The sequence below is a fragment of the Microcaecilia unicolor genome, chromosome 11 (genome assembly GCF_901765095.1).
Source record: "Microcaecilia unicolor chromosome 11, aMicUni1.1, whole genome shotgun sequence".
Lineage (NCBI taxonomy): Eukaryota > Metazoa > Chordata > Amphibia > Gymnophiona > Siphonopidae > Microcaecilia > Microcaecilia unicolor.
The window spans coordinates 60,325,624-60,342,404 of NC_044041.1; the positions used below are offsets into that span (position 1 = coordinate 60,325,624).

General features: G+C 46.3%; 1 protein-coding gene across 4 annotated transcripts in view; it reads left to right on the forward strand.

Moving 5' to 3' along the window:
* Positions 1–16,781, forward strand: part of MED15 (mediator complex subunit 15) — a 212,635-nt gene that overhangs the window by 184,620 nt on the left and 11,234 nt on the right. For all 4 annotated transcript variants that reach the window (XM_030219026.1, XM_030219028.1, XM_030219027.1 and 1 more), the window contains 2 exons: positions 1,643–1,803; positions 7,540–7,706. In XM_030219026.1, coding sequence (XP_030074886.1) covers positions 1,643–1,803; positions 7,540–7,706 — 328 coding nt within the window. The remainder of the gene's footprint in view (positions 1–1,642; positions 1,804–7,539; positions 7,707–16,781) is intronic.

Consider the following 16,781-nt stretch of genomic DNA (forward strand, 5'->3'; position numbering starts at 1 on the left):
TTTTTTGTTTCTCTGCTTTGTCAGGGTTATACTGGCTAGTGGAGGTTCTGCACAGGTTATATATACAGGCTTCAAAAGCTTAGTGTTTTCTCAGTCTCCCTCTGCTGGTAGGAGGACATAACCCACGCGTCTTGACCGGTCTGGAGGGTCTAGAGGAAAGAAAATTAGCAGGTAAGATCTAATTTCACCTTATGCTTTAATATACGGACAGCACCACATGACAAAATTAACTAACAAAAAAAAAAAGAATAAAGCCATGTTTCTTTTATTCTAAATTCTGTTCTACATAGGTGATAAAGTAAAAAGTTTTAAGAAGTTTCCGAAAATGAATATAAGATTTCTCTAGTCTAATCTCTTTTGGAAGGCTATTCCAAAGAGAAGGTGACAAATAGAAAAAAGCCGATTTCCTAGTAGATTCCCATCTGGCTCTAGCAAGAGGAGGAATAACTAGCCTGTTATCAGTTAGCCTGTTATCAGTTAGCCTGGTAGGGGTGGGGGTATGGGTGTTGGGGGGGGGGGGGGTTCTCCTAAAAATTCTTCTAAAAATGTTAGAAGTTTGTCTTTGGTGCTACAATTTTCTTATTGAGATTTCCTAATAAGTTGGGATCTTTGTTGTGTCCTGTTAATTATGAATTGTAATTGTTTTGATTATTGTATTTCTCAATACTTAATAAAGACTTCTAAAACTTAAAAAAAAAAGTCTTGAGTATCACGGTGGATAAATTTTTAACTTTTAAACCACAGTGACAGGCTGTAATCATGAAGATCTTTTGGATATTAAGGAAATTGAGGCATTTTAGATGTTACTTTGATCCAGATAAGTGCAGATTGATAGTTCAATCTTTAATATTATCACAGGTGGATTACTGTAACATGTTATCTAGATAAGCTGTGTAGTGAAAGTTCGTAAGAAGCTACAGACTCTTCAAAACACAGCAGCCAGTTTGGTGCTCTCAGCTTCAAAATTTAGTAGGGTTGCACAACTATTTGTCGGTTTACATTGGCTTCCAGTAGAAGCCAGAATTATTACTTGGTCTTTTTCATTGTTTGATCAAGCCCCGGACTATGTGTGTAATTTGTTGCTACTACCAAATCACAATAGACTTAGGACAGCTAGACATTAGTTGAACTTCAGTATCTGAATCCCCAAAAAGGTCCATCTTATCAGCATTTTTTTCTTATCAAGCTGCAAATGGGGGAGAATTTATTGCATGTGCAGCTTGGAAGAATTTCTCAATATGGACTGTTTTGTACATTGTCGAAAGCCGCCTTATTTAAGAAATTTGTGATGTTTACAATTTGAAGTATTTTATTTGTGCAGGGAGAATTGTTTATTCCTAGAAGTGCCTAGCTCTCTGTTTATAAACCACACTGAACTCTTTGTGGGAATATATGGGATATAAATGACATCTAATTCCTCACACTGTGGAGCTGAGGTGTCTGCTGCTATGAATGTGTATGCCACAAGGGATCTACTTATGTATGATGAAATATGCTGCATAAAATCTGAGATGTGAAGTAAAGCTGAGTCTCAGAGAATTAAATATTAACCTTAGTTCAAGAAACATTTTTGATGCGGAAGTTGATTTTTCAAGGATGGATCTGTGCTGTGTTTCCTAACAGCTGTGTATCCTTGTTCTAGCCACCTTCCCCAACTCTAACAGTGCCTCCTACCAAGCAGCAATATCTGTGCCAGCCCCTTCTGGATGCTGTCCTGCCAAATATACGTTCACCTGTCTTCAACCATTCTCTATACCGAACCTTCATGCCAGCCATGACAGCAATTCATGGCCCACCTATTACGTATGTATTATTTTGGATGTGTATTTTAAAAGAGATTTTATACTGTGTTTTTCCTGAGCAGCTAGTTACAAAATGCCAGCATTCTGGGCATGTTCTCCACTGGTAAACATCCTTCTAGTCACACTAATGGAGAGAGACAAATGCCAAATGCGAGGAGCTGAAACTTTATCAGCATTCAGTAAGTAGCATATGGTAGGAGAAAGTGGATTAAAACACTGTTGTGCGCATCTGATCAGCTAACAATGATGACATGATTTTTTTTTTTTTTGGGGGGGGGGGGGCATGCTGGAGTATCAGGGAATGTTGGAATGTTTGAAGAAACACCTTGGGATGTAGATACTTCAACCTTTCAGCAGACCTAAGAGAGTGGAAGCAGAGAGTTTTGAGTTTATCTAAATTTATTTTTTTTATTGAAAGTTTATAAAGAACATTACAAACTTCAAATGGTATACACCTACACACACATGGTAAACATATTAGTATCTCCCATTTAAAGAAACTTATTCCAGCAGACCCTACCCAACCCCCCTCCCCTTCATTATTGCTCAAAAATCTGTGCGCTCCGTGGTCTCCATCTGACAGAAACTCAAGTGTCTCCCCCAGAGCCCAACCCTCCCACAACCCCCCCAACCCACAACCTCTTTAAGTATCTGTCAGCATCAGATCCAAATGTATCCATTCTTCTCCCCAAACCTTATTAGCAATTCTGAACTTGGAATCTAGGATGAATAAATATAGTTTAACATACCACCAATGCAAAGTCAAACTTAAATCACTAAGACTAAGAAAAAAGATTACATATGGATTGTTTAAAAGTTAATAAACGAGAAGTAGTTAAAAAGTTAAGGTTTAGAGAAGTCAATTATACCAAGTCTGGGCTGGAGCTCAACAGAACCTATCCTTCATTGGGGCTGTGCGTTATATTCCCATCACCACAGCGTTTCTTCCTTTGGACAGGGCAGCTATGATTTCTGCCTTTGCTTTTCGCCTCCATGATAGCCACATGGCTTCAGCCAGAACCATCCATCTCCTGGGACATATGGCAGCAACCATCTGTCATCCCCAAAACTAAGCTATATATGTGAGCCCTCCAATGGCATCTAAAAGCACATTGGAAGCAGAGCTCTTGACCAGGATTTATCTCCACCCAACATCACCTTCTCCATCCTCTGTTCGGGATGTCCTTTTACTGCTCCATTTTACCAACACTCTCATGACTGATGCCTCCACCTTGGGCTGGGGAGCCCACCTTCTTGACCTCAAAATGCAAGGTCTCTGGTCTGTTCATGGGGCTCACTTGCACATCAGTCTCCTGTAGCTATGAGCAATCTCTCTCACACTTGAGCTTTCATCCCCTAGCTACAGCATAAGCATTTTATTATCCAGACCAGCAACCAGGTAGCCATGTTCTGTCAACAAATAGGGTAGCATGAGATCTCGCATTCTCTGCAGAGAAGCACTCCATGTCTGGCACTAATCATTCCAGTTGCCATATGTGCATCTGGTCTCCCTGGGGAGTACAACCAACTCGCAGACTCAGCCACAAACTGGACTTCCACAAATGGGCCCTTGACTCATTGGTCCTCCACCCCCTCTTCATACACTCGGGCCAGCTCGCATTGACTTATTCGCCACACTGAACAGTGTGAAGTGCCACCTTTTCTGCTTCGTCCGGCCACATCCAAGCAGGTGTACCCACAGAGCCTTCACTGTCCTTTGGGACAGTGACCTTTTATATGCCCGCCCTCCCCTCCCTCCCTCTGATCATGAAGACACTCCTCGACAAGACAAGGCACAGCTCATCTTTATTACGCCTAGATGGCCCAGCAGTTCTGGTACTCACTCCTCCTATCCATGCAAGCAGATCAGCCTGTCTTCCTCACCAGCTCACCTGACCTTGTTTACTCAACACAGATCTCTTCTCCATCCCAACCTATGAACCTTCTGCCTGTGTGGCACTTGAACAAGACTATGTAAGCTACCTTGCTTTTAGTCTGGAAGTCGAGCACTTTATCCTATCTGCACAGAAGCCCTTTACACAGCACTCCTACAATTTTAAGTGGACCCACTTCATCAACTGGGCACACTCCCAGAGACTTGATCCTTTTCCTGTCCTCTCCTGGACATTCTGATATACCTCTGGTAAATTTGAGTTAGGCCTCCAAACTTCCTCTGTCTACCTCTATCTAGCTGCCATCGCCACTTACCATGATCTTGTCGATTTCCAGGGCCATCTCCATCCATCCTTTAGTCTCACATTTCTTATTTTATTTTGTTACATTTGAACCCCGTGCTTTCCCACTCATGGCAGGCTCAATGCGGCTTACATGGGGCAATGGAGGGTTAAGTGACTTGCCCAGAGTCACAAGGAGCTGCCTGTGCCTGAAGTGGGAATCGAACTCAGTTCCCCAGGACCAAAGTCCACCACCCTAACCACTAGGCCACTCCTCCATGCATGGGACCTCAATTTTGTCCTCTCCGCTCTCATGCAACCTCCCTTCGAGCCTCTTGGCCTAACTTCTCTTAAGCATCTAACTTGGAAAACAGTGTTGTCGTAGCCATCATGTCTGCTAGGCCATCAGCGAACTGCAGGCTCTAGTAACTTACTTTCCTCCCCCCCCCCCCCCCCCCAACGCCATTTCTCCACCTTCTACCTGAATCAGTTCATTGTCCTTCCAGTCTTCTTCCCAGCAGAAGAAGCCCTCCATACTCTGGACTGTAAACGGACCTTGCTTTTCTACCTCCACAGGGGATTGCATGTTTGTCACCTTTTACCCCTGGCTTACCGGCCTCCAAGCAGGCCGTTTCCACCTGAATATGGGTTCTGTATTTCTTTATGCTACCATCAAGCAGGCCTCAAGCCCGCTCTTGAGCATCTACCCTCATCGTCAGCGGGCCACTGCCACCTCGATGCACCTCAAATCCAGTTCCCTCATAGACATTTGTGATGTTTCCACCTGGTCATCCCTTCACATATTCACTAAGCTCTACTGTTTGGACTCCAGATCAGCAAGTGATGCCACATTTGGCCAAACACTGCTTTGCAACCTTTTTGCTTGCTAATTTATCAGCACCTCCACCCTTCCTTTGCGGGTTGACTATCAGTAACAGTTAAGAATATCTCTAAAACACTTAGCTTAGAGAATCGCCAACTAGTGTGCCTGCTTATCCCCTGCTTGTGTGCGGAGAAAGCAAAGTTGTTCACCTGTAGCAGAGGTTCTCCATATACATAATGCTCCCTTCCACCTGCCTCCCACGCATGCCTATATCTACAAAATTTGAATTTGCTAGGGAAGAGATTCGGCATGCCTATATCTACAAAAATTGAATTTGCTAGGGGAGAGCTTTGGCATGTTTGCTCCATTGAATGGCATCACTAACTAGTGTGACTACATTCCACTGCTGTCTACAAAGAACACCCTTACAGGTAAGAAACTTCGCTTTCTGTTTTACTACAGTAGAACGTCCCAAACTAGGGATCAGGACGCCATTGGGGGTCACAAAACCTGCTTTTGGGGGACACAACCTAGTAAAACTCTCCATGGGTGCATTATTGTTCTGCAACTCCAGTGAGTCATACAGTTGTATTTGGCCACAATCTTGGGGTCACAGGCACAAAATGATTGGGAAGCACTGTACTACAGGTTCAAGAAGTCTGGCTGTGGATCTCAAGGCTTATGCCAGATAAATTGATTCTGATGGGTTCTTAGTGGTCGGGTATTGTCTGACAAGGTCACGGATTTAGGCAGCCAGATGGTGATCACAGTCCCACTAGCTTTGGAAGCTCTTTAGATTATTACAATGTTTGGTGGTAAGACATAAGAACATGAGAATAGCCATACTGGATCAGACCAATGGTCCATCTAGCCCAGTATCCTGCTTCCAGCAGTGGACAATCCAGGTCACAAATACATGACAGAAACCCAATTAGTAGCACCATTCTATGCTACCAGTCCCAGGACAAGCAGTGATTCCCCCCCCCCCCCCCCATGTCCATTTCAATAACAGACTATGGACTTTTCCTCCAGGAACTTGTCCAAACCTTTTTTTAAAGCCAGGTACCCTAACCGCTGTTATCACATCCTCCAGCAACAAGTTCCAGAGCTTAACTAGTCTTTGAGTGAAAAAATAGTTCCTCTTATTTGTTTTAAAAGTATTTCCATGCAATTTCATTGAGTGTCCCCTGGTCTTTGTACTTTTTGAATGAGTTAAAAATTGATTCACCTCCACCTACTCCACACCACTCAGGATTTTATAATCCTCAATCATATCCCCCCTCGGTTGTCTCTTTTCCAAGCTGAAGAGCTCTAACCTTTTTAGCATTTCCTGATACGGGGACAGTTCCATTCCCTCTATCATATCATATTTTATTATAATACTTCTGTATTGCTCCATGATGCGACCTCACCTTGAGCATTGTGTTCAATTCTGGTCGCCGTATCGCAAAAAAGATATAGCGAAATTAGGACCAGATTTGGGAATCACTTCCGTATGCTATCAAGGCTGACACTACAGTTGCAGTATATAGGACTTTGATCCTGGGGAACTGGGTTTGATTACCACTGCAGCTCCTTGTGACTGTGGGCAAGTCACTTAACTACCCATTGCCCCAGGTACAAAATAAGTACCTGTATATATGTAAACCACTTTGAATGTAGTTGCAAAATACCACATTTCCCTTTTCCCTTTCTGAAGCCTGATTGTGAAGAATGTAGGATGTCAAATTGTTGAAGATAGGAATCCAATTGTTCTGTAACATATTTCTCCATTACCTTAACATACAATGGAATACATGCAACTGGTCAATAATTACTTACTTCAGATGAACTCAATTTTAGATTTTTTGGTATAGGTGTAAGAACAATGTTGCCTCCAAATGTGGGGGAAATGTACCTGTTATTAGATAATCGAGCCATTGAATAAGGGTAGGGTTACCACATTTGCCATGACAAGAAAGAGGACACAAAATAAAATGCAGCCCCACCCCAACCACCACGCCCCTACCCTGCCCCACCCCTGTGCTGCACAGTCACCTTGAACACCCCCCCCCCCCCCCAAAAAAAAAAAAAAAAAGAAAGACAGCTGCTATAAGCAGTGAAAATACTGGTAAAGTAACAGAAATGCATTTTCGTCCGTACTCTGCTAAATACAAAATGAAAAGATGTACGTTTCCAAAAAAGCAAACATCCTTTCCCTCCCATTCGTAAGCAGCATATCCCCCTCTCCTCTCTTCCCCTTCTATCCGTATGATGTATGTCCCCTCCCCAATCTTTTTTACAGCCTTCTCCTGCCTGCACCCACACGACTCAATCCACCTCCTCTCCCCTCATGTAACTTACCATGCCATGGCCTCTTTGGGACTGGAAAGACCCTCACTCTTTACTGCCCAGCGCTTCTTCAAAATGGCTTCCAAGACTTCAAGTGGTGGCCTCGCAAGACTTCTTTTGTACCAACCCACTTTGGGCTCACGCCCACCCAAATTTAGCTGTCTGCTATCCCACCACTCTGATGCAGCCTACTTGGATGAAACGTGGCCACATTGAGCCCTTCATTATTCTTCCTTGATTTTGCAATAGTAAAACACAATTTGATGACATATATCTCATCTTTCTTGTGATTTGCTGTGACACCCTTTCCACTAGTGTTCTGCAGATCCCAGCCTCTGGGTTCTCTGATTACTTGTGATGTTACTGTGTTCTTGCCTCTAGCCAGAACTAATGTGATGTTTCTGTGTAGGGCCCAGATATTTTCCCCTCAGAAGCGGAAATTTGAAGAAGACGAAAAGCAGACCATACCAAATGTACTGCAAGGAGAAGTTGCAAGATTAAATCCTAAATTCATGGTGAATTTGGATCCCTCTCACTGCAGTAATAATGGAACAGTCCATCTCATATGTAAACTGGGTAAGTAGGCAGATTTTCATTATCATACAGTTTAGAGAGTGGCAAAAGAAGGCTTGCATGACCTGGGGTGAGTTCTAGTTTAGTACCAAAGCTCTGAAGAAGCAATTAGTTCCAAAAGGCCCCATGTCTGAGTGCCAGATCCGAGAGTACTAATTGTCTACTACATTTTGAATATGGATGTAAAAGGCAAGCGACTTTCAGCACACTGTGGGATATAAGAATTAAGTGAAACCTAGCAACACTGTAGGTGAAGGGATAGATAGGTTGGAACCAGCATACCCCAGATCACCTGGTTTTGTGGTGACAAGTTATTCAAGAAGGTCACCAGGCCTAGATGGTCAGATGTTTGGGCAACAGTCTTGTTAGTTAAGATTATTATAAATCTTTAAAAGACAAGGGGGAGAGCTGGTGTTGAATTAAGTACAGGATCTTCAAAGAGGATAAGGAGTGATTTACTACAAGTGGTCAAGCTTCTACTGGGATTTATAACTAGACAGACTGAATATACTTGACTGCTCATCTTCCATTGTATAGTGTACTAGTATGTTTAAAACTAGAGGTAGAAAAGACCAATGCAGCATAGAAAAGAGAGAATTAGAATTTACCACCAAGGGGAGAAAATAGCAGATAGTGAATAGGAGTTAACGTTACATTCTGTAAGTCTGGCTGAGGTGACCGTGGCTTTGGAATCGGTGCTCGCAAAAAGGCTGCAGCCCATTGAAGCTGAGTTGGAGCGAGTGGCGGTCAAGCTAGATGAGTTTGGCTGAGAGTTTAGTTTGAGTCTTGATATAGCAACTTTTGTAAAATCAAAGTGGTTTACAAACAAATATAAAACCAATATATTACAGGAAAAGGAATGCCAACAAAATGAAAGGAGAGAATAGAAAAGTAAAAAAGAGAGCTAAGGTAGGTAGTCAGGATGGGTCAGATAAGGAGCCTATAACTGCTTGTCGTTTAGTCAAACCACAACACTCAAGAGTCAGAAGGAAAGGCATTAGAGAATAGATGAGTCTTCAGTGCAGCTTTGAAGTGTGGTTAGGGCTGTTCTATACGGAGGGAAAAAGACAACAAATCCATAAAGGTGGACTGAGGAAGAAAAAAGCGGAGTAGTGAGTAGTTTGTAATCTAGAATGAACTACAGCGGGAATAGTCAATAGGTTTAGATTAGTGGAGCGCAAAAAAGGGGTGGGTTTATAAGGGAAAATTAGGGATCACAAGGTGGAATCTGGGAATAAAGTACTTTCCAAGTTAAGATTAAGATTTTGAATTTATTTATTAGGATTTATTTACCGCCTTTTTGAAGTAATTCACTCAAGACGGTGTACAATAAGAATAGATCAAACATGAGCAATAGGCAATTACAGCAGTAAAAATATTCAAGTAAAAATACAAAGTATGACATGGTATACTACTTGCAATGACTACACAATACGTAATAGAACATTATAATTGGTAGTGAAGGGTAAGGTAAAGTTGTATCATATAGATGAGTAAGAAAGTAGGAAGAATTAGAAAGTAAGGTGACTAATTTGAAGAATTTGAACATGAGGTCAGAGAGATGGTTAACGATCTCAGCTAGGGTAGGAGTGGATAAACATGTCCCCCTGCAGTATGTGCAGCCCAAGTCAATCCTTGTGTGTGTGAGTGAGACTAACAAGTTAGTTACTTCTTCCATTAAAGGCTTGGTTGAAGAGCCAAGCTTTCACCTGCTTCCTGAAGTATAGATAGTCTTGTGTTAAGCGGAGCCTTTCAGGCAATGCATTCCAGAGTGTGGGGGCCAGTGGCGTCATGAGGGCAGCTGACACCCGGGGCGGGTCACCGCTGCGCACCCCCCCCCCCCCCCCCCGAGAACATACCTGGAAGGCGGTCAGGGGTGGGCGGGTGAGCCAATCTGCCGAGTGCACGCCGCTGGGGGGTGTCGGCGCCTCGCTGGTTCCCTGCTCTCTCTGCTCCGGAACAGGAAGTAACCTGTTCCGGGGCAGAGAGAGCAAGGAACCAGCGAGGCGCTGACACCCCCCAGCGGCATGCATCCGGGGCGGACCGCCCCACCGCCCCCCCCCTTCCTACGCCACTGGTGGGGGCTACTCTGGAGAAGGCTCGCTTGCGGATATCACATTGTGTAATGTCTTCTGGAGAGGGTGTAGTTAGTGAAAGTCCTTGGGAGGACCTTAGTGTCCTTGGCGGTTTGTGGAGGATCATCCTATTCTTCAGGTACTCGGGGCCATTTCCTTTCAGGGCCTTGAAGATCAGACATAGAGTTTTAAATTTAGCCCTGTATTGTACTGGTAGCCAGTGAAGTTTTTGCAAAAATGGTGTGATGTGGTCACGTCGCTTGCAACCTTCTATGAGTCTTGCTGCTGCATTCTGAACTGGTGCTGGCCCTTTGTAGTCAGACCATTGTATAGTGCATTGACGTAATCTAGTCTTGATGTTACCGTGGCATTCACAACTGGGATAAGATTTACCTTCTCGATGTAAGGAGAGAGGCAGCTTAGCTGTCCCAAATAGTAGAAGCAGCTCTTGACGGTTGCTTGGATTTGGGGAATCAGAGTAAGTGTTGAATCTAACTGTATTCCAAGGTTCCTGACTTGTGATTTGAGGGGGAGTTCATACTTCCTAAAAGGGATTTTCCTCAGCAACCCTCCAGACCGGTCAAGGCGCTTGGGTTATGCACGCCTACCAGCAGAGGGAGACAGAACACTAACTTTGAACTGTGTACATATAACCTGTGCTTAGCCACATATATCCAGTATATCTCAGTCTCCAGCAGAGGGTAGACATGCAGCCTGTGCAGCTTGTCCGGTCTGGTAGGATTTAGATTTTTTTTCCCAGGGAAGTCAATTTAATTTTTCTTTTGATATTTCTTCCCTACTATATAAGATAAAGGAAATCCCTGTGCTTGGTTCCTTGAGTGTGCTTGGGTCTGGTGGGGCCCTCAATCCGTCCCCTCTGGGGTGTCACACCCGGGTGGCCCGGTCCCTCCCCCTAGCTGGCTCTCCCTTTTGAGCAGCATTGTGCCTCGGCTGCCGTGGTACAGCAGCAGCCTTGAGTGCCTAGTAGTTTATAGCAGCGGGGCTCAAATAGATTTATTGAAAAAAAAAAAAAAAGGAGCTGCTCTCCGGTTTCGATCCGGAGCTGTTCTGTCTGGCTGGGAGAGCTGAGCGTGCAGTGAGTCTGGGAAGTGGGGTTTTACTGTATTTTCACTTCTTGGGCTGTGTTTTTTCCCCGTGGTTGGTGATGTCGGGGAAACACCTCCGCTGCCGCTTTTGTGCACGTCGCGGTTTAGACGCGTTGGGGGGACAGTGCCAGTTTTGTGGAGAGCCTAAGCCCCCTTCTTCCAGGCCTCCGTTATTGGCGGCAGAGGTTCCCGCTGCCGGCTTAGGTGGATCTGAGGAGCCTCCGGCGAGTGTTTCACTGGTGGTCCTGATTTTGGCGGGAACTGCCGCCATTTTGGATTCAGCCCGCTGCTTTCTTCACAGGGACTTCAGGTTTCGGGTCAGCCTGTGGGGGTAGAAGCCTCCAGAGCCATGGGATTTCCTCCGGAGTTTATTTGGGCCATGTTTAAAGCCTGGAAGGCGGGCCAATCTCGCGAGGAGCTGGTCAAGGGACAGGGGGGAGTGTTGCCTGAGACCACGTGTGGAGTGGTCTGAGGACATGGACATTTTTTCTCTTCTGGATTCTGAGGGCGCTTTTAGTGCGCTGGAGGAGGAAGAGGTGTCTCGGACATGTCAGGATAAAGAGATTTCTTTACCAGGAGAGGACCCTTCGGTTGTTCGGATTTTTCACAGGGATGAGTTATCCGAGCTTATTGAGCAGGTATCCGTTACCTTAAAATTTGATCCTGCGGAAGTCTCGCTGGGGGATGGGAAGCAGGTGGATCCGTTGGTTAAAGGGATTCGGCGAGTCTCTCGCTCTTCGATGAACAAAGACCTGAGAGACATGATAGCGCAGGAGTGGGCTTCCCCAGAGGCACCGTGTAAGGTGACTTGGGCCATGGCTAAGCTCTACCCTGTTCCCCAGGAGGATAGAGATTCTTTCAAGCCCCCTGCTGTAGATGCCGTGGTGACGGCAGTAACTAAGGCTACGACTATCCCGGTGGATGGTGGTACTGCGTTACGAGATCCTCAGGATAGGAAGTTGGAATCCTTTCTGAAGTGGAGTTTCGATTTGTCTGCTTTGGCATTGCAAGCTTCAGTTTGTGGAGGTCTGGTAGCTCGGGGTGTGTTTTCGCTGGGCTGAGAGGCTACTGGATAGCCTGGAGTCTGATAGGGCTTCCTGGGTTCAGGATTTGGTGAAGTTGGAGATGGGGTCATCCTTTTTGGCGGATGCACTATACGATTTGTTGCGGGTGTCTGCAAAGAACATGACCCTAGCAGTTGCAGCTCGTCGGGCCCTGTGGTTGCTGGGCTGGGTTGCGGATGCGGCTTCTGTCCAAGCTTTGTTCGCTCCCATTTAAAGGTTCTATGCTTTTTGGGGAGGAGTTAGATAAATTGGTGCGAGGACTTGGTGAGGCTAAGGTTCCACGTCTTCCGGAGCTTCATCCTAAGTCAAAGTCCAGGGGGGCTTCGGTGCGCGGACGTTTTCGAGAAGCAAGGCATTATAGGCCCGGTAGGTCTTCTGGTGTGGCTAGGGGTAATTTTTTCCAGAGGTCTCAGCCCTTTCGGGGGGACGTCGTGGAGGCCGGGATTCCTCTGCAGGAGCTTCCGGTACAATCCGTGCTTCTCAATGATGGTGTGGGCCAGGGGGCTCGGCCTCTGGTTCGTGTCGGAGCTCGGTTATGCTTGTTTTACCAGAGGTGGGCCCAGATTACGTCAGATCAGTGGGTGCTGCAGGTAGTTCGCGACGGGTACGCACTTGAGTTCGAAGGTCCTCTTTCAGATTTCTTACTCGTGTCTCCTTGTCACTCGACACGCAAGGCGCATGCTGTGCGGTATACTCTGTTGCGTCTGATCGACTTAGGAGCAGTGGTGCCCGTATCTCAAAGGGGAATGGGGTGTTATTCCATTTACTTCGTGGTGCCCAAAAAGGAGGGCTCGTTTCGTCCCATTTTAGACCTCAAAAGAGTCAATGGAGCCCTGAAAGTCTCCTCTTTTCGGATAGAAACTTTACGATCAGTAATTGTAGTGGTACAGAAAGGAGAGTTTCTCACTTCATTGGACCTGACAGAGGCTTACTTGCACATTCCAATTCAGACAGCCCATCAACGTTTTCTTCGTTTTGCGATCTTAGGAAAGCATTTCCAATTTTGTGCGCTTCCCTTCGGTCTGGCGATGGCTCCTTGCACTTTTCGCACTTTTTCCAAGGTCATGGTGGTGGTGGCAGCAGCAGCTCTGCGGAAGCAGGGCATTTTGGTTCATCCGTACCTAGACGATTGGTTGATCCAAGCCAAATCAAGGTCGGAAAGCGAGGAGGTAACCGCACGTGTAGTTTCCTTTTTACAGTCGCTGGGCTGGGTGGTAAATCTGGCCAAGAGTCATCTAGTGCCTTCTCAGACCCTGGAGTATCTGGGGGTGCGATTTGACACGGAGAAAGGCCGAGTATTTCTGATGGCTACTCGCATTTCCAAGTTGCAGGGTCAGATTCGCCAACTCTGTGCGCAGAGGGCTCCCTCGGCCAGGGATTACCTTCAGGTGCTGGGTCTGATGGCGGCAGCGATAGAGGTGGTTCCTTGGGCCAGGGCCCATATGCGTCTGTTACAGGGAGCTTTGTTGAGTCAATGGTCTCCTCAGTCTCAGCAGTTGGAGGAGAAACTTCTTCTGTTGCAGGTCACCCGTTGCAGCCTACGCTGGTGGCTTCACACTCCGAATCTAGTGAAAGGCATGCCGCTGGACACTCCGGACTGGGTGGTGCTCACCATGGATGCGAGTCTGAGAGGTTGGGGAGGTCATTGTCTGGGTCAGGTGGCCCAGGGTCGTTGGACATTGGAAGAAGCTTGTTGGTCTATCAATCGTCTGGAGACGCGAGCAATTCAGTTGGCTCTTCAGGGCGGTCAGAATTCTTTCAGACAACGCCACGGCCGTCACGTATGTAAATCGGTAGGGGGGCACGCGGAGTCAACTGCTGGCTGTAGAAGCGGCAAATTGAGCGGAAAAGCATCTTCAAGTTCTCTCAGCGGTACACGTGGCAGGAGTAGACAACGTGAGCACAGACTTTCTTAGCAGGCACACGTTGGATCCCGGAGAGTGGTCTCTTCATCCATCAGTCTTCGATCGCATAGTGTTGAAGTGGGGTCGTCCGGTGTTGGATCTCATGGCGTCGGCCGACAATGCCCAGGTTCCGCGCTTTTACAGTCGGAGACGGGATCCGCGGGCCAAAGGCATCAACGCGTTGGTTTTTCCTTGGCTGGTTCAACAGTTGCTCTATGTGTTCCCTCCGTGGCCATTGGTGGGGCGTGTAGTGCAGCGCATCGCGCAACATTCGGGTCTAGTGATTCTGGTGGCTCCCAATTGGCCGCGTCGTCCGTGGTACGGAGATCTAGTACGCTTGACAGTTTAGGAACCAATCCCATTGGGGCCCGAGGTGAGATTAGTGCAGGGACCGATCGAGATGGCCGACCCCTCTCCATTATCGCTTACGGCTTGGCTCTTGAGCGGCATAAATTGAAGAAGAAAGGGTTTTCTCTAAGGGTCATTGATGCTATGTTGCGTTCGCGGAAGAGATCTACTTCTTTGGCTTATGTGCGTGTGTGGCTGATTTTCAAGAACTGGTGTCAAGAGCGGTCTTATATTCCCTTGCATGTTTCAATTCCGGAAGTTTTGGAATTTCTTCAGGACGGGTTAGACAGGGGTCTTTCGCTGTCTTCCCTGAAAGTGCAGGTGGCAGCCTTGTCCTGCCTCATGGGTAAAGTTCAGGGGGTATCCTTGGCCGCCTCCCCGGACGTGGTACGTTTTTTTAAGGGAGTGAAGTTGATCCGTCCGCCTCATCATCCGGTGGTTCCTCCTTGGGATTTGAACCTAGTTTTGGAGGCGCTGGTAAGTCCTCCGTTGGAGCCTTTGGCTTCCAGTACCTGTAAGGATCTTACTCTGAAGACAGTTTTCCTGGTGGCCATCTCTTCAGCGCGTAGAATTTCGGAGCTTCAGGCTTTGTCTTGTAGGGAGCCTTTCTTGTCTTTTTCTAGAGACAAGGTTACCTTGCGGGACAGTGCCTTCCTTCGTGCCCAAGGTGGTGTCTTCTTTTCATGTGAATCAGGTGATTTCGTTGCCAGTGTTGGGTAATTGTTCGGGTGATCTTTCTCAACGTCACTTGGCCAAATTGGATGCGAGACGCATTTTGCGTTCTTATTTGAGCAGGACACAGGATTTTCGGATCTCTGATAGGTTGTTTGTTTTGGCAGTTAGCTTGGCAGAGTTTAAAAAGGGGTTAGACGGTTTCCTAAAGGACAAGTCCATAAACCACTACTAAATGGACTTGGGAAAAATCCACAATTCCAGGAATAACATGTATAGAATGTTTGTACGTTTGGGAAGCTTGCCAGGTGCCCTTGGCCTGGATTGGCCGCTGTCGTGGACAGTATGCTGGGCTCGATGGACCCTTGGTCTTTTCCCAGTGTGGCATTACTTATGTACTTGCGTTTGGTGGTCCTAAGAAAGGTGAGGCGGCCTCCAAGGCAACGCTTGCTCGGTGGTTGAAGGAGGCTATTGCTTTGGCTTATTTGTTAAGGAGGCGTCCGGTGCCATCAGTGCTTAAGGCACATTCTACCCGGGGGGGGGGGGGGGGGGGGTAGCTGCTTCCTGGGCGGAGAGTAGTTTTATTCCTCCGCAGGACATTTGTAAGGCAGCGGCTTGGTCTTCAGTTCATTCTTTTGTGAGGCATTATAAAATTGACAGGCTAAGGGGGATGCTGGTTTTGGGCTGCTGTGTTGTCTTCTGGGTTTTGCAGGTCCCGCCCTTAATCTTCTACTGCTTTGGTACTTCCCAAGCGTCTTGACCGGTCTGGAGGGTTGCTGAGGAAGGTGAAATTAGACTTTACCTGCTAATTTTCTTTCCTGTAGACTCTCCAGACCGGTCAAGAGCCCGCCTGTCTTGTCAGATATCTTGTTTGTGTTGTTTTTTTTTTAGCCCGAGGTCTGCTATGGTTACTTCTTTACTGTTTCCTTGAATTTGGAATGTTGCAGAAAGAGGTGCTGTTTGCGTTCAGTCTAGTTTCGCACACTTTGGTTTGTCACTTGGGTTTTCAGGTACAGGGATTTGGGGGTTGAATTTTGTTCTCTGCTTTGCTAGGTGTATACTGGATATATGTGGCTAAGCACAGGTTATATGTACACAGTTCAAAGTTAGTGTTCTCAGTCTCCCTCTGCTGGTAGGCGCGTGCATAACCCAAGTGCCTTGACCGGTCTGGAGGGTCTAGAGGAAAGAAAATTAGAAGGTAAAGCCTAATTTCACTTTGATGTCAGGTATGTATCCACTTAAGTACATAAGTACATAAGTACATAAGTAGTGCCATACTGGGAAAGACCAAAGGTCCATCTAGCCCAGCATCCTGTCACCGACAGTGGCCAATCCAGGTCAAGGGCACCTGGCACGCTCCCCAAACGTAAAAACATTCCAGACAAGTTGTACCTAAAAATGAGGAATTTTTCCAGTCCATTTAATAGCGGTCTATGGACTTGTCCTTTAGGAATCTATCTAACCCCTTTTTAAACTCCGTCAAGCTAACCGCCCGTACCACGTTCTCCGGCAATGAATTCCAGAGTCTAATTACACGTTGGGTGAAGAAAAATTTTCTCCGATTCGTTTTAAATTTACCACACTGTAGCTTCAACTCATGCCCTCTAGTCCTAGTATTTTTGGATAGCGTGAACAGTCGCTTCACATCCACCCGATCCATTCCACTCATTATTTTATACACTTCTATCATATCTCCCCTCAGCCGTCTCTTCTCCAAGCTGAAAAGCCCTAGCCTTCTCAGCCTCTCTTCATAGGAAAGTCGTCCCATCCCCACTATCATTTTCGTCGCCCTTCGCTGTACCTTTTCCAATTCTACTATATCTTTTTTGAGATACGGAGACCAGTACTGAACACAATACTCCAGGTGCGGTCGCACCATGGAGCGATACAACGGCATTATAACATCCGC